General features: G+C 46.8%; 1 protein-coding gene across 2 annotated transcripts in view; it reads left to right on the forward strand.

Moving 5' to 3' along the window:
• Positions 1–9,663, forward strand: part of RALB (RAS like proto-oncogene B) — a 20,979-nt gene extending 11,316 nt beyond the window's left edge. The window contains exons 2-5 of one of the 2 annotated variants that reach the window (XM_072122049.1): positions 4,208–4,359; positions 5,120–5,328; positions 7,286–7,463; positions 7,638–9,663. In XM_072122049.1, coding sequence (XP_071978150.1) covers positions 4,246–4,359; positions 5,120–5,328; positions 7,286–7,463; positions 7,638–7,757 — 621 coding nt within the window. In that variant the 5' untranslated portion in view covers positions 4,208–4,245 and the 3' untranslated portion in view covers positions 7,758–9,663. The remainder of the gene's footprint in view (positions 1–4,207; positions 4,360–5,119; positions 5,329–7,285; positions 7,464–7,637) is intronic. The other variant, XM_072122050.1, reaches the window with a different exon arrangement.
• Positions 9,664–23,744: the final 14,081 nt, after the last annotated feature.

Here is a 23,744-nt window from a genome sequence, read left to right on the forward strand (position 1 = left end):
TATTACACCTCCAGCAGTGATTATTAAGAGGGAGGAGCTGATCTCATCACATCTTATTACAGTCCAGCAGTGATATAGAGGAGGAGCTGATATCATCACATCTTATTACACTCCAGCAGTGATATAAGAGGAGGAGCTGATATCATCACATCTTATTACACTCCAGCAGTGATATAAGAGGAGGAGCTGATTCACTCACTTGTGATATATTTACACTCCAGCAGTGATATAAGGAGGAGGAGCTGATATCATCACATCTTTATTACAGTCCAGCAGTGATATAAGAGAGGAGCTGATTTCGATCTTATTACACTCCAGCAGTGATATAAGAGGAGGAGCTGATATCATCACATCTTATTACACTCCAGCAGTGATATAAGAGGAGGAGCTGATATCATCACATCTTATTACACTCCAGCAGTGATATAAGAGGAGGAGCTGATATCATCACATCTTATTACACTCCAGCAGTGATATAAGAGGAGGAGCTGATATCATCACATCTTATTACACTCCAGCAGTGATATAAGAGGAGGAGCTGATATCATCACATCTTATTACACTCCAGCAGTGATATAAGAGGAGGAGCTGATATCATCACATCTTATTACACTCCAGCAGTGATATAAGAGGAGGAGCTGATATCATCACATCTTATTACACTCCAGCAGTGATATAAGAGGAGGAGCTGATATCATCACATCTTATTACACTCCAGCAGTGATATAAGAGAGGAGCTGATATCATCACATCTTATTACAGTCCAGCAGTGATATAAGAGGAGGAGCCTGATATCATCACATCTTATTACACTCCAGCAGTGATATAAGAGGAGGAGCTGATATCATCACATCTTATTACACTCCAGCAGTGATATAAGAGGAGCCGATATTATCACATCTTATTACACTCCAGCAGTGATATAAGAGGAGGAGCCGATATCATCACATCTTATTACAGTCCAGCAGTGATATAAGAGGAGGAGCTGATATCATCACATCTTATTACAGTCCCAGCAGTGATATAAGAGGAGGAGCTGATATCATCACATCTTATTACACTCCAGCAGTGATATAAGAGGAGGAGCTGATATCATCACATCTTATTACACTCCAGCAGTGATATAAGAGAAGGAGCTGATATCATCACATCTTATTACACTCCAGCAGTGATATAAGAGGAGGAGCTGATATCATCACATCTTATTACACTCCAGCAGTGATATAAGAGGAGGAGCTGATATCATCACATCTTATTACACTCCAGCAGTGATATAAGAGGAGGAGCTGCTATCACATCTTATTACACTCCAGCAGTGATATAAGAGGAGGAGCTGATATCATCACATCTTATTACAGTCCAGCAGTGATATAAGAGGAGGAGCTGATATCATCACATCTTATTACAGTCCAGCAGTGATATAAGAGGAGGAGCTGATATCATCACATCTTATTACACTCCAGCAGTGATATAAGAGGAGGAGCTGATATCATCACATCTTATTACACTCCAGCAGTGATATAACAGGAGCGGATATCACTTACATATGATGTGGGAGTGGGTGGATTATTAGAGGTTTGTAATGTGTATATTAATCAGCGCTGCAGTGTAAAGCAAGGCCAAGAACACTTGTAGCCTTTGGGATGTGTATTCATACATAATATATAATATATTCCTGTGTGGCCTCGGCTCTCGCTCGGTGATGGATGACTTATTTCCCCACATGTGACTTCTGCGGGTGGAAAATCCTCCTGGGATGTTAATAGGAAGATAAACTGTGATGAGTGAGCAGCGATCCCTGTAATAGTCTGCGGCGCCGCACAGACCCGGGTCCAGGCCCGGCCGCGGGGTAAACATGGAAAGTTCTGTGCAGATTTTGCAGGAATTGGGCCTCACACTTCAGATATTGGGATTTACCGCTGTCTACAACAGGATTAAACAAAATTATCTGCTCCAGTAACGGCTGTGGGGGGTGGAGAGGAGCGGCGAGGGGCCCCGCAGGGAACAGACCCCATAGTGCTGAAGTATCGGTACTATAGAGCAAGGTGTAACATTGCCACAGGAGATAGGAAGGGGACACCAGGCTCCAACATTACTACTAGTGACCTTACACGTTACTATAAAGTGGACAACTTAAAGGGATCAGCCAGCCCCGGAGAATTGTGTACTAAGACCTCACACTGCTGTGCTCTGTGCTCTCTGCAGCCAGTGTTAGGTATGGTACCTAGAGAAATATGTAATCAGACTTTGTGTGAGTCGTTAGTAGCAGCAGGACTGTGATATATGGATTCAATTTCCTGGATTGTAGTTTCTCCATGTGCACTTGGTGGGGTGTGTCCTCACACTGCTGTGCTTTGTGCTCTCTGCAGCCAGTGTTATGTATTGTCCCTGGAGAAATGTGTAATCAGACCTCACACTGCTGTGCTCTGTGCTCTCTGCAGCCAGTGTTATGTATTGTCCCTGGAGAGATGTGTAATCAGACCTCACACTGCTGTGCCCTGTGCTCTCTGCAGCCAGTGTTATGTATTGCCCCTGGAGAGATGTGTACTCAGACCTCACACTGCTGTGCTCTGTGCTCTCTGCAGCCAGTGTTATGTATTGTCCCTGGAGAGATGTGTAATCAGACCTCACACTGCTGTGCTTTGTGCTCTCTGCAGCCAGTGTTATGTATTGTCCCTGGAGAAATGTGTAATCGGACCTCACACTGCTGTGCTCTGTGCTCTCTGCAGCCAGTGTTATGTATTATCCCTGGAGAGATGTGTAATCATACCTCACACTGCTGTGCTCTGTGCTCTCTGCAGCCAGTTTTATGTATTGTCACTGGAGAGATGTGTAATCAGACCTCACACTGCTGTGCTCTGTGCTCTCTGCAGCCAGTGTTATGTATTGTCTCTGGGTAGATGTGTAATCAGTCCTCACACTGCTGTGCTCTGTGCTCTCTGCAGCCAGTGTTATGTATTGTCTCTGGGTAGATGTGTAATCAGACCTCACACTGCTGTGCTCTCTGCAGCCAGTGTTATGTATTGTCTCTGGGTAGATGTGTAATCAGTCCTCACACTGCTGTGCTCTGTGCTCTCTGCAGCCAGTGTTATGTATTGTCCCTGGAGAGATGTGTAATCAGTCCTCACACTGCTGTGCTCTGTGCTCTCTGCAGCCAGTGTTATGTATTGTCTCTGGGTAGATGTGTAATCAGACCTCACACTGCTGTGCTCTCTGCAGCCAGTGTTATGTATTGTCTCTGGGAGATGTGTAATCAGTCCTCACACTGCTGTGCTCTGTGCTCTCTGCAGCCAGTGTTATGTATTGTCTCTGGGTAGATGTGTAATCAGTCCTCACACTGCTGTGCTCTGTGCTCTCTGCAGCCAGTGTTATGTATTGTCCCTGGAGAGATGTGTAATCAGTCCTCACACTGCTGTGCTCTGTGCTCTCTGCAGCCAGTGTTATGTATTGTCTCTGGGTAGATGTGTAATCAGACCTCACACTGCTGTGCTCTCTGCAGCCAGTGTTATGTATTGTCTCTGGAGAGATGTGTAATCAGTCCTCACACTGCTGTGCTCTGTGCTCTCTGCAGCCAGTGTTATGTATTGTCTCTGGGTAGATGTGTAATCAGTCCTCACACTGCTGTGCTCTGTGCTCTCTGCAGCCAGTGTTATGTATTGTCCCTGGAGAGATGTGTAATCAGTCCTCACACTGCTGTGCTCTGTGCTCTCTGCAGCCAGTGTTATGTATTGTCTCTGGGTAGATGTGTAATCAGACCTCACACTGCTGTGCTCTCTGCAGCCAGTGTTATGTATTGTCCCTGGAGAGATGTGTAATCAGACCTCACACTGCTGTGATCTGTGCGCTCTGCAGCCAGTGTTATGTATTGTCCCTGGAGAGATGTGTAATCAGACCTCACACTGCTGTGATCTGTGCGCTCTGCAGCCAGTGTTATGTATTGTCCCTGGAGAGATGTGTAATCAGACCTCACACTGCTGTGCTCTGTGCTCTCTGCAGCAAGTGTTGTCTCCTGAGAGTTGTGTGAGGCAGAAAGAGTGCAGTGAAATCTTGTGATGCCTGCGCTATGTACAGCTACACCCTAGAACTGCAGTATCTGTGTAATATGGTGCAGCCGCTCCCTACAGCACTGTACAAGTAGTTGATGAAGCCGGTGCCTGGTAGTAGACGCTGTCTTGTGGTTGAGCACTTGTCTCTTTGTGTCTTGCAGTAGTTGGTGCATGACTGCAGCCGCCAGAACCATCCAAGATGGCCACCAACAAGAACAAGACCCAGAGTTCCCTGGTGCTACACAAAGTCATCATGGTGGGCAGCGGAGGCGTGGGCAAGTCTGCGCTCACCCTACAGTTCATGTATGATGAGGTGAGTGATGGGCCAGGCTCTGGGTGGGATGCAGTGAGATGGTGGGATGTTACACTGTTGTGTAATAGTTACTCCCCCCTCCCCGTTTGCTGACAGTCTCCCCTCTCCGCACACTCGCTGCTCCCCGTTTGCTGACAGTCTCCCCTCTCCGCACTCTCGCTGCTCCCCGTTTGCTGACAGTCTCCCCTCTCCGCACACTCGCTGCTCCCCATTTGCTGACAGTCTCCCCTCTCCGCACACTCGCTGCTCCTCGTTTGCTGACAGTCTCCCCTCTCCGCACACTTGCTGCTCCCCGTTTGCTGACAGTCTCCCCTCTCCGCACACTCGCTGCTCCCCGTTTGCTGACAGTCTCCCCTCTCCGCACACTCGCTGCTCCCCGTTTGCTGACAGTCTCCCCTCTCCGCACACTCGCTGCTCCCCATTTGCTGACAGTCTCCCCTCTCCGCACACTCGCTGCTCCTCGTTTGCTGACAGTCTCCCCTCTCCGCACACTTGCTGCTCCCCGTTTGCTGACAGTCTCCCCTCTCCGCACACTCGCTGCTCCCCGTTTGCTGACAGTCTCCCCTCTCCGCACACTCGCTGCTCCTCGTTTGCTGACAGTCTCCCCTCTCCGCACACTCGCTGCTCCCCGTTTGCTGACAGTCTCCCCTCTCCGCACACTCGCTGCTCCCAGTTTGCTGACAGTCTCCCCTCTCCGCACACTCGCTGCGCCCCATTATTCCTGCTCACTGGTCTCTCTGCTTCTCACGTGTCTCCCCAGTTTGTGGAGGATTATGAGCCAACGAAGGCCGACAGCTACAGGAAGAAAGTGGTGCTGGACGGGGAGGAGGTGCAGATAGACATCCTGGACACCGCCGGCCAGGAGGACTACGCAGCCATCAGAGACAACTACTTCCGCAGCGGAGAAGGCTTCCTGCTGGTGTTCTCCATCACAGAACAAGAATCCTTCACGGCCACAAGCGAGTTCAGGTCAGAACAGACTAAGAGTGACTGCAATCCTCTATACATTCACCTGTCATATAACTGCACTCACTATTCTGCTGCTGGTGCAGTCACTGTGTACATACATGACATTACTTATCCTGTACTGATCCTGAGTTACATCCTGTATTATACTCCAGAGCTGCACTCACTATTCTGCTGCTGGTGCAGTCACTGTGTACATACATGACATTACTTATCCTGTACTGACCCTGAGTTACATCCTGTATTATACTCCAGAGCTGCACTCACTATTCTGCTGCTGGTGCAGTTATTGTGTACATAGATGACATTACTTATCCTGTACTGATCCTGAGTTACATCCTGTATTATACACCAGAGCTGCACTCACTATTCTGCTGGAGGAGTCATTGTGTACATACATGACATTACTTATCATGTACTGATCCTGAGTTACATCCTGTATTATACTCCAGAGCTGCACTCACTATTCTGCTGCTGGTGCAGTCACTGTGTACATACATGACATTACTTATCCTGTACTGATCCTGAGTTACATCCTGTATTATACTCCAGAGCTGCACTCACTATTCTGCTGCTGTTGCAGTCACTGTGTACATACATGACATTACTTATCCTGTACTGATCCTGAGTTACATCCTGTATTATACTCCAGAGCTGCACTCGCTATTCTGCTGTTGCAGTCACTGTGTACATACATGACATTACTTATCCTGTACTGACCTTGAGACTGTACAGTCTGTTATGTTACATTGAGTCTACAGTGTGACCCTATGATGTGTATACTACATTATAGTCCAGGTTTGTGGCAGTGCACTCGGGCATGTGAGGGTTAAGTTTGGTGAGGTTTTTGCCTGTGATCTGTCACTTCCCCAGAATTTTCAGCGCTGATGATTTTTTGGCCTTATTGGAATTTAGTTTTTGTTTCTAGAGACAAGAACAGACAGGAGTGAGGGACCTGGAGCAGCAGTACAGTGACCTGGAGCGTGCTGCAGCCTGTAGAGCCGGGCGCAGCCTCCTCTGTAAGATTGTGATACATTAAACGGGTGAACATCTGATATAAAACCCACTATGCTATAAATAAATGAATCAAACAAAACTCAGTGTCATTAGTCACAAAATGGAGCTTAAATAGTTTGAGTTTATGATTCACAAAATGTTTTCTAAAGTAGGCGGAGTTATCAACAAGAGGGCATCCACTGGAAACTACAAGTCCCATGATCTCTCAGTTCTCAGTAACTCCTCCTCCCTCTAATGCTCTGCCCCCAGTGATGATGTAACAGACTGTCCTGTTACCATAGTAATGATCTGAAACTGACGTCACTGCACATCACATGACATCTCACCCCACACCGGCCATACTGGATGCATCGCAACCAACCGATTACAGCCAAACGTAGTGGTGATCACATGACCTGCCCAGGCAGCTGCAGGACATGTGACCAGCGGCATCTTCTCTGCTGTGTCAGCTCCACATGGAGGGAATCGCTGGATTGATTAGAAGGCCGGTAGCGGTTTAATTCTCCATTACTGTTTATGTGAGGAGCATTTTCTGCTAAGGGGAGCAACATTTCAAATAACAACTCATTACATATTAGCTTATATTTTATTGACTTATTTGAATATGAATTATGCTCATTCCTGGAATACCCCTTTAATAAAATGGGACTAGTCGTGACTGGTGGAAAACAATGGGTTAATGGGTCATTAGTGATAGGGGTGTTAGTGTGGATATGCTGTGTATGCGTGATGGACCTCAGACCTCAGCCCATGGCCTCCCACAGGAGTCCTTATAATGGAAGAGGTTTTTCTTAAGATCCTGGACAACCCATTTAATGTCCATAAGTAACGATTCAGACCTGTAATGAGTTTGTCCAGTTCTGTAATGAGGGGGGCGACTTGGGTCCGCAGACCCCGTAAATGTGTACATTCATCACTGTCCTGATGCTGTCGCCCCCTACAGGGAGCAGATCCTGCGTGTGAAGGCAGAAGAAGACAAGATTCCTCTTCTTCTAGTGGGGAACAAGTCTGACCTGGAGGACAGGAGGCAGGTCCCTGTGGACATAGCCCGGAGCAAGGCTGAAGAATGGGGTGTGCAGTATGTGGAGACCTCCGCCAAAACTAGAGCCAACGTAGACAAGGTGAGAGGTCACTACCTGTCCCCTGTAGAGCCCGGTCTGTGAGGAAGCACTTCCTCCATCAGCCTGGCTGGATCAGGCAGATCCTCAGGGGAGGAGCTAATTGTTTGTGACTCCTCCCCAGCTTATCTTGAACTTGTTGCATTTTTAATTTTTTTTTTTTTCTCCTGTTTCCAGGTGTTTTTTGACCTCATGCGAGAAATCCGGGCCAAGAAAATGTCCGAGAACAAGGACAAGAACGGGAAGAAAAGCGGCAAAAGCAAGAAGAGCTTCAAACAACGATGCTGTCTACTGTGACCGCGCCCCCGAGGCTGACGCCACCTGCCAAGGGCTGAGCGACACTTCTGCTCCAAACCCAACTCTCTCTCTCTGATTCATTATTTCAGGTTTTTTTTTTTTTTCTAATGCAACATTTTAGTATTTAATTCATTCAGTGCTATAAAGACTAAGCAGCGAGACCGCCGGACCCTACCACGTGGTGACCGGGGGGGAGAGCAGCAAAGTTTCATCTCCTTCATATATAACGCTGGGGATTTACTTTCTCTTCTTTATTTTCTTTTTGCCACAAGAGAACAAAGTGTTTTTTTTTTTTTTTTTGCATATTGTAAGAAAGTAAACATTTCACATATGACACAATATATCAGCTGGCAGCGTGCGACAGAAAGCACAGCTCAGGCAGGCGCTGGACGGATGGCGGAGAGGTACTAGGAGTATACTGACCCCTATGACACAGCAGGGCGAGTACTACAACCCCCACCATCTATAGACTACCACATATAGCTGAGGACCACTCCTGCCCCCTGCTTCATGATGTAGTCAGAGTGTTTTGGTTTGTTCTCTGTTGCCAAATTTCCTTTTGGTGCAATTTGTTTCAAAAGCCACAAAGTTTTGCAACGAATAAAGTTTTTTTCATGTGCGGAGAGACGTCCGTCCCCCCGGAGGCTCGTTTTCGGTGACTCTGCTCATACCCCCAATACTCAAGTCACATTTAAAGCTGCGTTCACAATTCTGCAGCAGATTTTCTATGAGGTTTTTGGACCAATGAAATCTCGTGCAGCAGTCACATGATGTGGTGGTTTGCAGATCCTGCTATATCTTGGTCACATGTCCAGGGACCCGGCTGCAGTGCATTGTGGGAGATGTTGCTATCCTATACACTGTCCACCGCTACAGCACCAGGGAGACATGAGCTTCTACAGGGTGAAGCCAATAGAATTCTTAGTGCAGCTTTGGATGTGACTGGAGTATAATACAGGATTAGTATACATAGTATAGTTTGTGCAGTGTGTGAGAACTTGGGTTGTTTCCAGAGTAGATTCTGACTCTAGTGACTAATGCAGAACACACAGAAGCAGCCGGGTTGTTATAAGGAGGTGAGAATTCAGCCAATAGGATCATTCGTTTGGGGAGGGGGGGGGGGGTGAAATGTATCCAGCTGAGAAGATTAGATATTCTTATGAAAATCAAGATTTTTGCTTTGTCAGTGATTTGAAATCTTTTTGGAGTGAAATGATGTCACAGCTGAGGGTTTGTTACAATTGTCTACGAAAATAGAATCAAAATTCTGCAGTGAAAAGTAGATTGTGCCCTTTTGCTGTTTTCTCCTAGTGCCGTGATCTCCAGGTCTCTCTCTGCTTGCAGTCAGGGAATGAAGACGATCCGCACATGTCGCAGCAGTGCATGTCGCAGCTGAGGGTTTGTTAGTTGTATCCATCCCACAATCCTTCATGTGATAAATACATCAACAGCACAAAGCTTTTTACCTGCCTTGATACTGTGTTACAATTTATCAGTCTGGAGTCAGAGGATTGTGGAGTCTGGAGTCAGTCTGGGTGATGGGTTGTCATGGGGCTGCATAAGGTTTGGATAATATTCTGCCCCCTCGTCCTTACATCGCGCCCCCAGCACAGAACACTAAATGTATAGGAGGGGAGGGGGCGCCGCGTGCCATTATACGAGTATTATAGCCAGTATTACGTCCGCCTGTGCCAATCGCTAGAGGATTATTCTGATACAATGTAACGCAGGGGGAAGGAGTGCCTGTACCCGCACATTGTGAATGTGTCCATCCTATGAGGTGGCGGCCTGGGATTTTCTACGTGTTTGGGGTGGGGGTGGGGATTATTCCACTTTTTGTTTTCTCTTCCATGCTAATCGCACTGATTTGTATTTCTACTGTATAATAATAAATTGGTACATTTTATGTTGTGTCTTGTGGTTGTACAACACTCCGGGGGGCATGGAACAGGTATCTATACTACAACCCCCAGCGTGCTGGGGATTATCTTAAATCATTTATCTTTTTTTAAGGCAAATCCCCCAACATGGGGGAAGGTGCGTATGGACCCCCTATGGCTCCCATATGAATGGCAGGACAAGGAGCCTATTGCTCCCTGCTCTACCATTGCTTTATACATTATGTCTGCACACGTGTCGCAGCGTCCGGATCCTCTCATACTTGTATAAATAAGCCAACAAAAGTGATTCCGTAAAAACATTGTATCCCAAAATTACAGGTATCATAGCGAGGGGCACCTTTCACACGCTGCCTATCGCCACCACTTTCCATGTGAAATGTTGTGATTCATCATTTTCTGGTAACACAAAAACTGCAATTCTCACTCTCAATATTCTCGTCATAACACAGAAACTGATACTCTGCTGCTGAGAGCCCTGTGTCCTTCTACTATGTAACCTCAATCACATCATTATACCCCCTGAAATACTCTGTGCTGCTCAGAGCCCTGCGTCCTTCTACTATGTAACCTCAATCACATAATTATACCCCCTGAAATACTCTGTGCTGCTCAGAGCCCTGTGTCCTTCTACTATGTAACCTCAATCACATCATTATATCCCCTGAAATACTCTGTGCTGCTGAGAGCCCTGTGTCCTTCTACTATGTAACCTCAATCACATCATTGTACCCCCTGAAATACTCTGTGCTGCTCAGAGCCCTGCGTCGTCCTAGTATGTAACCTCAATCACATCATTATACCCCCTGAAATACTCTGTGCTGCTGAGAGCCCTGTGTCCTTCTACTATGTAACCTCAATCACATCATTGTACCCCCTGAAATACTCTGTGCTGCTCAGAGCCCTGCGTCGTCCTAGTATGTAACCTCAATCACATCATTATACCCCCTGAAATACTCTGTGCTGCTGAGAGCCCTGTGTCCTTCTACTATGTAACCTCAATCACATCATTATACCCCCTGAAATACTCTGTGCTGCTGTGAGCCCTGCGTCCTTCTACTATGTAACCTCAATCACATCATTATACCCCCTGAAATACTCTGTGCTGCTCAGAGCCCTGCGTCGTCCTAGTATGTAACCTCAATCACATCATTATACCCCCTGAAATACTCTGTGCTGCTCGGAGCCCTGCGTCCTTCTACTATGTAACCTCAATCACATTATACCCCCTGAAATACTCTGTGCTGCTCGGAGCCCTGCGTCCTTCTACTATGTAACCTCAATCACATCATTGTACCCCCTGAAATACTCTGTGCTGCTCAGAGCCCTGCGTCGTCCTAGTATGTAACCTCAATCACATCATTATACCCCCTGAAATACTCTGTGCTGCTCAGAGCCCTGCGTCCTTCTACTATGTAACCTCAATCACATCATTGTACCCCCTGAAATACTCTGTGCTGCTCAGAGCCCTGCGTCGTCCTAGTATGTAACCTCAATCACATCATTATACCCCCTGAAATACTCTGTGCTGCTGAGAGCCCTGTGTCCTTCTACTATGTAACCTCAATCACATCATTGTACCCCCTGAAATACTCTGTGCTGCTCAGAGCCCTGTGTCCTTCTACTATGTAACCTCAATCACATCATTATACCCCCTGAAATACTCTGTGCTGCTCAGAGCCCTGCGTCCTTCTACTATGTAACCTCAATCACATCATTGTACCCCCTGAAATACTCTGTGCTGCTCAGAGCCCTGCGTCGTCCTAGTATGTAACCTCAATCACATCATTATACCCCCTGAAATACTCTGTGCTGCTGAGAGCCCTGTGTCCTTCTACTATGTAACCTCAATCACATCATTGTACCCCCTGAAATACTCTGTGCTGCTCAGAGCCCTGTGTCCTTCTACTATGTAACCTCAATCACATCATTATACCCCCTGAAATACTCTGTGCTGCTGTGAGCCCTGCGTCCTTCTACTATGTAACCTCAATCACATCATTATACCCCCTGAAATACTCTGTGCTGCTCAGAGCCCTGCGTCGTCCTAGTATGTAACCTCAATCACATCATTATACCCCCTGAAATACTCTGTGCTGCTCGGAGCCCTGCGTCCTTCTACTATGTAACCTCAATCACATCATTGTACCCCCTGAAATACTCTGTGCTGCTCGGAGCCCTGCGTCCTTCTACTATGTAACCTCAATCACATCATTATACCCCCTGAAATACTCTGTGCTGCTCAGAGCCCTGTGTCCTTCTACTATGTAACCTCAATCACATCATTATACCCCCTGAAATACTCTGTGCTGCTGGGTATCAGGTCATCATACCCTTTCTGAAATTATAAGGGGTATGGAGGGTTTTAATTATGAGTGAAGATAAATTTAATTTGATGTTTTTAGAGAGAGGACATGATTAATTTATATAAATATATGAACATACAAGAAAGTAGGCACTGTCTCTATCTGGAGGAAAGGTTTAATCAACAAGGTTTTATTACTGTGAGAACTGGGAATGTGTGGAATAGCTGAGCTCAGGAGCAGAGCACAGCAGGGACAGCAGAGTGCTCAGGAGCAGAGCACAGCAGGGACGGCAGAGTGCTCAGGAGCAGAGCACAGCAGGGACGGCAGAGTGCTCAGGAGCAGAGCACAGCAGGGACAGCAGAGTGCTCAGGAGCAGAGCACAGCAGGGACAGCAGAGTGCTCAGGAGCAGAGCACAGCAGATTGCTCAGGAGCAGAGCACAGCAGGGACAGCAGAGTGCTCAGGAGCAGAGCACAGCAGGGACAGCAGAGTGCTCAGGAGCAGAGCACAGCAGGGACAGCAGAGTGCTCAGGAGCAGAGCACAACAGGGACAGCAGAGAGCTCAGGAGCAGAGCACAGCAGGGACAGCAGAGAGCTCAGGAGCAGAGCACAGGGAGGAAAGCAGAGAGCTCAGGAGCAAAGCACAGGGGGGACAGCAGAGAGCTCAGGAGCAGAGCACAGCAGGGACAGCAGAGAGCTCAGGAGCAGAGCACAGGGGGAAAAGTAGAGAACTCAGGAGCCGACCACATGGGGGAAAGTAGAGAGCTCAGGAGCAGAGCACAGGGGGGACAGCAGAGAGCTCAGGAGCAGAGCACAGGGAGGACAGCAGAGAGCTCAGGAGCAGAGCACAGGGAGGACAGCAGAGAGCTCAGGAGCAGAGCACAGGAGGGACAGCAGAGAGCTCAGGAGAAGAGCACAGGAGGGACAGCAGAGAGCTCAGGAGCAGAGCACAGGGAGGACAGCAGAGAGCTCAGGAGCAGAGCACAGGGAGGACAGCAGAGAGCTCAGGAGCAGAGCACAGGAGGGACAGCAGAGGGCTCAGGAGAAGAGCACAGGGAGGACAGCAGAGAGCTCAGTAGTAGGGCACAGCGTGGACAGCAGGGAGCTCAGGAGCAGAGCACAGCGGGGACAGCAGAGAGCTTAGGAGCAGAGCACAGGGGTGACATCAGGGACAGCAGAGAGCTCAGGAGCAGAGCACAGGAGGGACAGCAGAGAGCTCAGGAGAAGAGCACAGGAGGGACAGCAGAGGGCTCAGGAGCAGAGCACAGGGAGGACAGCAGAGAGCTCAGTAGTAGGGCACAGCGTGGACAGCAGGGAGCTCAAGAGCAGAGCACAGGGGGGACAGCAGGGAGCTCAGGAGCAGAGCACAGCGGGGACAGCAGAGAGCTTAGGAGCAGAGCACAGGGGGGCAGCAGGGAGCTCAGGAGCAGAGCACAGGGGTGACATCAGGGACAGCAGAGAGCTTCAAGAAGGGTCTATATGCCTTCTTACAGAGACGTAATATGATAATCCCAAATACATGGTAGATATTGATCTATTATTAATCTGCTATATAATATATACACACTGTTCTCTTTAGTAGTGATGCAGACTCACTGGAGCACTAGAGAGCTCGGGAGCAAAGCACAGCAGGAGCACCAGAGAGCTCGGGAGCAAAGCAAAACAGGAGCACAAGAGAGCTCGGGAGCAAAGTACAGCAGGAGCACCAGAGAGCTCGGGAGCAAAGTACAGCAGGAGCACCAGAGAGCTCGGGAGCAAAGCACAGCAGGAGCACCAGAGAGCTTGGGAGCAAAGCACAGCAGGAGCACCAGAGAGCTCGGGAGCAAAGCAAAACAGGAGCACAAGAGAGCTCAGGAGCAAAGCACAGCAGGAGCAACAGAGAGCTCAGGAGCAGGGCACAGCAGGAGCACCAGAGAGCTCAGGAGCAGAGCACAGCAGGAGCACCAGAGAGATCAGGAGTAGAACACAGCAGGAGCACCAGAAAGCTCAGGAGCAGAGCACAGAAGGAGCACCAGAGAGCTTGGGAGCAAAGCAAAGCCGGTGCACCAGAGAGTTGGGGTGCAAAGCACAGCAGGAGCACCAGAGAGGTCCGGAGCAGAGCACAAGAAAGCTCGGGAGCAAAGCACAGCAGGAGCACCAGAGAGCTTGGGAGAAAAGCACAACAACAGCACCAGAGAGCTCAGGAGCAGAGCACAGCAGGAGCACCAGAGTGATCAGGAGTAGAACACAGCAGGAGCACCAGAGAGCTCAGAAGCAGAGCACAACAGGAGCACCAGAGAGCAGAGAGCTTCAAGAAGGGTCTAGATGCCTTCTTAGAGAAACATATTATTGATGCGTTCCCTAACATCTCTTTATGATCCCATCATTCCCTTTCCAGTCCTTCAATGCCCAGTCGTGTGCCCACACAGTCAACACATAGGGGGGGGGGGGGGGTGGCAAACTAACCCGGACAACTATGCAGAGAATGTCATTGATTAATCTCTTGTGAATGTGAATTTTGAGAAGTGTTTAAAAAAAATACAACATAAAGCAGACATTTTCGAAATCTAGTTATTTTGGTGATGACTGAAAAGCTGAAAAAGTTGAATTTTGAAAATGAAGAATATTTCAACATTTTTACCAAATCTAAAGTTTTAAGATTTTTTTCATGACTAAATGCAAAACATATTACTCAATTTTTTCAACAAACTTGAATTGCTAAAAATCACCTGAATATGTTAAAAGTGTTCAAAAACTATAAGCAATTCTTAGTTTCATCCATCTAATCATAGAGAGGAATGTGCTGTCACCTGCAATCACCATTCACAGGACTCCACCTGCTGGTGACTCGAGGAATCTCTGCTGATGTTCTGGCTCTAGACCGGGACCCAGCAACCAGAAGTTACTATATCCTTTTGAAGTCCCTGGTAAGGGCACATAAAAGGAAAATTACATATTTTCCCTAGTACTACAACCAAAAATGAGGCCCTTACATGACATTACTTATCCTGTACTGACCCTGAGTTACTTCCTGTATTATACTCTAGCATACCTCCCAACATTTGTGAAAGGGAAAGAGGGACAAAATGGCGGCACGCGTAGCCTCTAAGCCACACCCCCCAATCACTCCCTGGCCACGCCCCAAATTTTAGCCATATTATAATAATAAAAATAAAAAAAAATTATCCTCATTGGGATTTGAACCCAGAACCTGCAGTGTCCATGTAGAAAAATGTCACAACCAACTGAGCTATAACCTCTGTGATTATCTAGGTGTAGAATTCTGGTAACTAAGAACTATGACTACTGTTATACTGTGACACAGATCTAATGCCTTGGTATATAGGGAGGGATCTTCTCAGAGATTATTGTAATTATTGAGACTATTATTATTATGGAGATTATTGAGATGATTATTATTATTTTTACTATTATTAATAATCATCTCCATAATAATAAAAATAATAAAATTTATAATAATAATAGTTTCAATAATTAACATAAATAATCTCTGAGAAGATCCCTGTCACAATGTAACAGTGGCAGATAACACTTCTTAGTTACCAGAAATCCTCAGCTCCGTATCACTGGGCTTATAGCTCAGTTAGTTAAGCTCCTCTCTATGGTGCAGAGGGTCCCAGGTTCGAATCTCAGCCTGGCCAAAACTTTATGTAATTTAATTATATAAGGAGCTTGTGTCTGGGGAAGCCCTGGAGACCAAATATGGACAGATGCTGATCTGACCTGATGACGTGGTCCCTGCTCTCTCTGCTAAGCCGACACTTCTCTGAAAAGGATTCCCTGCCCGATGTCTGCTCTGGGGAAGCCTAGGAGATGCAGTGACCATATATGGACAGATGCTGATCTGACCTGATGACGTGGTCCCTGCTCTCCGCTAAAGCCGACACTTCTCTGAAAAGGATTCCCTCCCGATGTTTGTAGAAGCCATTCTGTACTGTGAGTTCAGACTTTCAAAGTATTTACTATGGGGACACAGCGCCGGGACACAGCGGGACCTGGGGGGAGAATCCGTGACAATCTCATAGCTGCCCGTGACGCGGGGCAGAGGTAAGAAAAACGGGACTTTCTCGGCAAAATCGGGACGGTTGGGAGCTATGCTCTAGAGTTGCACTCACTATTCTGCTGCTGGTGCAGTCACTGTGTACATACATGACATTACTTATCCTGTACTGATCCTGAGTTACATCCTGTATTATACCCCAGAGCTGCACTCACTATTCTGCTGCTGGTGCAGTCACTGTGTACATACATGACATTACTTCTCCTGTACTGATCCTGAGTTACATCCAGTATTATACTCCAGAGCTGCACTCACTATTCTGCTGCTGGTGCAGTCACTGTGTACATACATGACATTACTTATCCAGTACTGATCCTGAGTTACATCCAGTATTATACTGCAGAGCTGCACTCACTATTCTGCTGCTGGTGCAGTCACTGTGTACATACATGATATTACTTATCCTGTCCTGATCCTGAGTTACATCCAGTATTATACTCCAGAGCTGCACTCACTATTATGCTGCTGGTGCAGTCACTGTGTACATACATGATATTACTTATCCTGTACTGATCCTGAGTTACATCCTGTATTATACCTCAGAGCTGCACTCACTATTCTGCTGCTGGTGCAGTCACTGTGTACATACATGACATTACTTATCCTGTACTGATCCTGAGTTACATCCAGTATTATACTCCAGAGCTGCACTCACTATTCTGCTGCTGGTGCAGTCACTGTGTACATACATGACATTACTTATCCTGTACTGATCCTGAGTTACATCCAGTATTATACTCCAGAGCTGCACTCACTATTCTGCTGCTGGTGCAGTCACTGTGTACATACATGACATTACTTATCCTGTACTGATTCTGAGTTACATCCTGTATTATACTCCAGAGCTGCACTCACTATTCTACGTACCAAATATAATGGTGGCCATATAAATTGTCATTCTGTTGTCCTGGATTATTTTCAGAACAGATCAGATCAGGATTTTGCGTCACCCGACATTAGATGAAGACACAAGGATTTGCAGATGATGTCAATCCCCCCCCTCCTCCTTACCGTTTTGCGTACATTTACTCTTTATGATTGTAATGGGATTGTCTTTATAGTACATTATTAATGTCCCCCAGCGGTTACACCTGAGCGTCATCCCCCTTGATAGGCTTGGGGGCAGGAGCTGACTTGTGTGCATCAAACTGAGTTGCAAAAATGTAAAAAGGTGAGTGAAGATTTGCAACATCAGTCCGATTAAAGGTTTATGGAGCTTCAGGGGAAAATTCCCTGTGGATATGTCATTGCATTAGTAGCATGCTCATATAGATGGCGGTTTGTAATGATTCAGAGCCAATGGGGCACATTTACTTACTCGTTCGGAGGAGATCACAGAAAGTGCATTGTCCGTGTATAATGCCCTGTGCCGGCATTCACCAAGATCGTGCACCCAATATCCTGCATGTGTCGCTTCCCCGCTCAGGTCCGCAGGAGTTCACCTTCTTCTTCCTGGTGCATGTAAGTGCATTGTCCTGCTCCCCCCGATTTCTGACGCAAGAAAACCAGCACAGCTGCGCCAAAATCTGATCGCATGCGGCACGATCCCCTGTTAAATACCTGTCACAACCTGGCAAAACCCGAAAACATCAGAAAATCCGACAAAAGTACGTTCACTGACCCTTAGTAAATAAGCCCCAATGTATCCAAGATTACCGTGTGATACCCTCTACTCTTGTTTACCACTGGAGCCAGTGATTGGCACGGAACTGAATGTTAATGTAACATTGCAGAAGGACTGATACAATGAGCTGATGATGCGCAGTCTGAATTGTATCCCTTCTATACATGTATTCTGTGTTATCTCTAGAGAATAGGACGAGTCTCAGAGACTGGACCCCAGTCCAGTCTATACACAGACCCCTAGGGGGCGCTGCTCCATTGAGACTGCAAAAATAAGACCCAGCATTACAAACCTCACTAAAATCAAGTCGTGTTCCCACAAAAGCAACAAAAAGTTGCTATTTATTGAACAAATATGCGTTCAGGGAGGAGTTTTACCCGATTAGTTTGCAATGTAGTCCAAGAGCAGCGTGTGAACCTGGCCAAAGGCTTCCTGCAAGTAAATCTGCTTCCAGTCCACAATCATCAGAAACCAGACCAAATCATCCGGTTTTTGGTGCTGTGATCCAAGGATTTGGGATCAATATTATGCTGTGGGTTTAATGCTCCAATTGAACCGATTTCTAGTGTAAATTATGAGGGAAGGAAAATGATTAGGAATTACATCAAACAACAAAGCACCTGTGATTTCTCTCCTGATCCTTTCCCATCAGGGCCAGGTCGAGGCATTTTGCAAGCAAAATTGTGCCTACTTCCCCCAGCACTGCCAAAATAAGAAAAATGAAATGCCCCCCCACCCCCCTTAAAAATATTAAAATAGCCCAACTGGTCTACTATAAGGCCTACTAGCCATGAAAACAGCATAAAATTGAAAAATATAGAAAAATAGAAAAATACCTGGGATGCTTATACCAAAAAGAATGTAGCGAACACATAAATATATTCCAGCAATAAATATACCAAACACATAGATATCAATAACTGGGCCGCATATATATTTACCAGCAATGAATAAACAGCACATAATAATATCCTGCACTTTTAAATATATATTGAAAATAAATTACTGCACACATCAATATATACCAGCATTACATATACTACACACATCAATATATACCAGCATTACATATACTACACACATCAATATATACCAGCATTACATATACTACACACATCAATATATACCAGCATTACATATACTACAAACATCAATATATACCAGCATTACATATACTACACACATCAATATATACCAGCATTACATATACTACACACATCAATATATACCAGCATTACATGTCTTGCACATCTGGGCTGCACTTGGGCACAGACATCACTTACTGTTTACTGCCACTGTCTCTTTGCCTTTGTTGGCTTGGCTCCTCATGCTCTTTTTTCTGTAGTCTCCTCATTGCTGCCAATCATTCTCCATCAAGTAGAGAACATCATGGAAACTTCTCCCAGTCGTGTCTAATCTCTGCAGAATTTGCCACCTTGGTGACTGTGGCCTCCGGAGAAAATCTCCACACTCCGACCCTAAAGAAATCACAGTCAATAATGTCCCAAAGATAACAGCCTGCCCCCAGTACATAGCCATCCTGTCCCCATGTGGTATATAGCCATCCTGCTCCCCTGTAGTATATAGCTGACCTTCCCCCTTGTAATGTATAGCCAACCTGCCCCCTGTAGTATATAGCCAGCCAGACCCTGTGGTATATAGCCATCCTGCCCCATGTAGTATATAAGCAGTCTACCCCCGGTAGTATAAAGCCCCCTGCCTCCCCTGTTGTATATAGCCAGCCTGGCCCCCCTGTAATATATAGCTAGCCCCAATGTAGTATATAGCCATCTTGCCCCCTTGTAGTATATAGTGAGCCTTCCCCCTTCAGTATATAGCCAGCCCCATGTAGTATATAGCCAGCCTGCCCCCCCTGTAATATGTAGGTAGCCTGCCCCCAGTACATAGCCATCCTGCCCCCATATAGTGTATAGCCTGCCAGCCCCCTGTAGTATATAGCCAGCCTGCCCCCTGTAGTATATAACCAGCCTGCCCCCAGTATTATATAGCCAGCCTGCCCCCCTGTGGTATATAGCCAGCCTGTTTCCCTGTAGTATATAGCCAGCCTGCTTCCCTGTAGTATATAGCCAACCTTCCCCCTGTAATATATAGCCAGCCTGCCCCCTGTAGTATATAGCCAGCCCCATGTAGTATATAGCCAGCCCCATGTACCTTATAGCCATCCTCCCCATGTAGCATATAGCCAGCCTGTCCCCATTTATTATATAGTCATCCTGCCCCCATGTAGTATATAGCCATCTTGCCCCAATGTAGTATATAGCCATCCTGCCCCCTGTAGTATATAGCCAGCCCCATGTAGTATATCGTAATTCTTCCCCCTTTAGTATATAGCCAGCCCCATGTAGTATATAGCCATCCTGCCACCAATGTAGCATATAGCCAGTCCCTCTGTAGCTAATAGCCATCCTTCCCCTTCAGTATATAGCCAGCCCCATGTAGTATATAGCCATCCTGCCCCCAATGTAGTATATAGCCAGTCCCCCTGTAGTTTATAGCCATCCTTCCCCCATGTAGTATATAGCCAGCCCCATGTAATATATAGCCATCCTGCCCCCATGTAGTATATAGCCATCCTGCCCCCATGTAGTATATAGTCAGTCCCCCTGTAGCTTATAGCCATCCTGCCCCCATGTATTATATAGTCAGCCTACCCCCATTTAGTATCTAGCAAGCCCCCCTGTAACTTATAGCCATCCTGCCTGCATGTAGTATATAGCGAGCCCCCATGCAGTATATAGCCAGCCTGCCCCCATGTAGTATACACATATCGTGGCATGCATGGAAGATGTGCAGTATAATATGTATATAATGGTGCACATCCTTCATTCTTTAGTGTCAGGTGAGATGCCGGGTCCCCCTGATATTGCGGGCCCCATAGCAGCTTCTCTGGCTGCTACCCCTGTAGTTACGCCCCTGTGTATATTCACTGTATGTGTGATGTAAGTGTAATAGATTCAGTATTTGATATATATGTGCTGCATATTGGCTGTATTTGTGATGTATATGTGCTTTATATATGTTGTATATATGCTGCATGTGTGATGCATGTGCACTGCAGGAATGATGTATATTTGTTTGATGAATATGTGCACTATGGGGCAGATTTACTTACCCGGTCCATTTGCGATCCAGCGGCGCGTTCTCTGCGGTGGATTCGGGTCCGGCCGGGATTCATTAAGGCAGTTCCTCCGACGTCCACCAGGTAGCGCTGCTGCGCTAAAGAGCATCGGAACGCACTGGAGTTCACAGGCCTATTCCTAGTGAAGGTAAGTGCAAGCTCCACGACACTTTTTTGCCACGCCCCCCCATTTCCGTCGCATGCATGCCAGCGCCAATGCGCCACAATCTGATCGTGTGCGCAAAAATCCCGGCGCAATAAAGGGAAAATCGGCGCAAATCGGAAAAATTGGAAACACATCGGGAAACCGTGAATCGGGCCCTTAGTAAATAACCCCCTATATGTTTTATTTATGTGCGCTGAATGTGTGTGTATGATCTACATGTGCTGTATGATGTATATACGCTATATAGGGCTCATGTATCATTAGTCCAGCGTATCTGAGTTTTTTTTTCTTGGCTTCTCTGCTGGTCAGATGTATCTAAGCGGGTTTTTTATTGATACATGTGGCGTTTTGTTTTAAAAAAGTTGCAAGGTGGCAATCAGCTATAAGATTATTTCTACGCCTGGTCAGGGGCAGCAGTAGATTTGCGCCAAAATATGCCATTTTTTAAAAAAGTCGCAACTTTCACATCTGGATTCAGATAATAATTTAGGGAACACTGCAGAAAACTAGACAATGGGGAACTTTGAAGGAAAACAGACTTCGGCGCTTAAAAAGGTCACAATTTAACGCATGCACCAAGCAAGCAAAAGGTATGATACATGTGCAACATCCCCACCGGGGCCTGACTTTTTACCATGGTTGGAGGAAGTTGGGTCCTGAATACCGGAGTGGCTGGCAATGCTCCCTTGTGGCCAGTGATAATTATGGGGCTTGGTATCAGGAGTCCTTGTCCACAGCCTGGCAGTAGTGATGGGAATTCCGTCTCTTCTTAGTGAGCTGGCTCATTAGGCACTAAGAAGAGCCGGCTCTTTCGGCTTCTGGTTTCTTATTAGCAGTATAATATGGAGCTGCAGGCCCGTCAATCACCCCATTCTACACCATTTCTAACCCAATTGTATTGTGTCAAAGGGGGTGTGGTGAGCCAGTCAGGGGCAGGGTTTAGTGAGGCATCGGCTCACTGAGGGGATCCAGCACCCGTCGTTCACGAACAAGAAATGGCTCTTAGAGCCTGCTGGTTCGCAAACGGCACATCCCTACCTGGCAGGTTTTTCCCTGGGGCAACCCCTGTGTGTAGAAGGAATCCCTGGTGATGGAGGGTAAGGTTGGAAAAGAAACTTATTCAATCAATCCAGCTCACCTGGCGTTGGACGGTTCCAAAAGGCTGAAGTGCTGACAGCACGCAAACAATAGGAGGAGCCTAGTCCACAGGGATGAATTCTCAATAAAACAGACAAATTGGCAACATCAGAGATGTGTGGAACTACTACTCTGTGATGTTGCCAATTTGTCTGTTACTGGTTTTATGAGGAAGAAATAAAGAAAAAGTTTATATCCCTGTGGACTTGCTGGTTCATGTCAACAAGTTTCTCTGAAGGATAAGGGTGCATGTTGGTGAAATATAACTGACAGTTTTTTATTCAGACAGCAGCAAAGGTTCAGCTGGATAGAGGTAGCTGGCTGGATCAGGTCCTTGGGAAGGGGTCGCGCAGCCGGGTAGTTTAGCTTCATGCTGGGCTGGTAGGGATGGAACAGAGTCCTAATGTGGAGCTCTGCTCAGGGCTCATTCTCCGGACTGGCCAAGGTGTCAGGCAGCTCGCCTGGGACACTTCTGCTTCCTGGGCTAAGACACTGCCTTCAGACTAAGACTGCTCACTAGGACTGACCATGTGCTCCCATGGTTTTATAACCTCCCCTTGTGAGGTAGCAAGAGCTTGTCCAACCAGCTTACTCCTTCCTCACAGTAAATACAGAGCATATAATTGGCTGGTACAATAAACACTTAGCCTCCCAGGTAGAGACTTACAGCTGCAATTACCAAGTTTCTCATGCTAGAGACTTCCTAGGTCAGTGATGGCCCAAACTACAGCGAAAACAAACTTATTTATTGCAAAATGCCAGCACAGCAATTTAAGTAGTAATTTTTTGCTACCTGTTCTACCACAACTTTCAATCAATGGGGCAGATTTACTTACCCGGTCCATTTGCGATCCAGCGGCACGTTCTCTGCGGTGGATTCGGGTCCGGCCAGGATTCCCTAACGTAGTTCCTCCGACGTCCACCAGATGTCGCTGCTGCACTGAAGTTCCCTGAGAGCCGCCGGAGTGCACCATCCTATACTTGATGAAGGTAAGTGCGTGTCCCACGACACATTTTTTAAAAAAATGCGGCGGTTCCGAATCCGTCGGATTATCGTTCGGCCACGCTCCCCGATTTCCGTCGCGTGCATGCATGCAAAAACCTGGGGCAATTCAGGGCAAAATCTGTGCAAATCTGAAATATTCGGGTAACACGTAGGGAAAACGTGAAGTAAATGACCCCCAATATGTGCTGTGTGATGTATATGTGCTGTGTGATGTATATGTGCTGTGTGATGTGTATGCTCTGTATGTATGATGTATATGTGCTGTGTATGCGCTGTATGTATGACATATATATAATGTATGCATGATGTATGTAGCTATGTGTACACAGCCCTCCTGCGCCTGACACTGGGCACATCTACCTCTGAGATTGTGGGCTGTAGTTCACTTTACCTGTAATGACAATGGGTGTAACAAGACACCAGAACTGGTCTGACCGGTGCTGTCACATCAGCGTCACGTGTGTACTCATGCGGCCATGGAGGGACACCCATATACCTCTGTATAAACCCCCCGGGCAGGAGACTGCACATGGAGATCCCTCTATGCTTTCCTCCCAGGCAAATTTTGCACAACAAAAAAAAAAAAAGCTTGCATTCCTCTGTCCATGCACCAAATTCCTGTAGGTCATTAGGACTTTTAATAAGGTATTCA

The sequence above is a fragment of the Engystomops pustulosus genome, chromosome 8, assembly GCF_040894005.1.
Source record: "Engystomops pustulosus chromosome 8, aEngPut4.maternal, whole genome shotgun sequence".
NCBI classification, from domain to species: domain Eukaryota; kingdom Metazoa; phylum Chordata; class Amphibia; order Anura; family Leptodactylidae; genus Engystomops; species Engystomops pustulosus.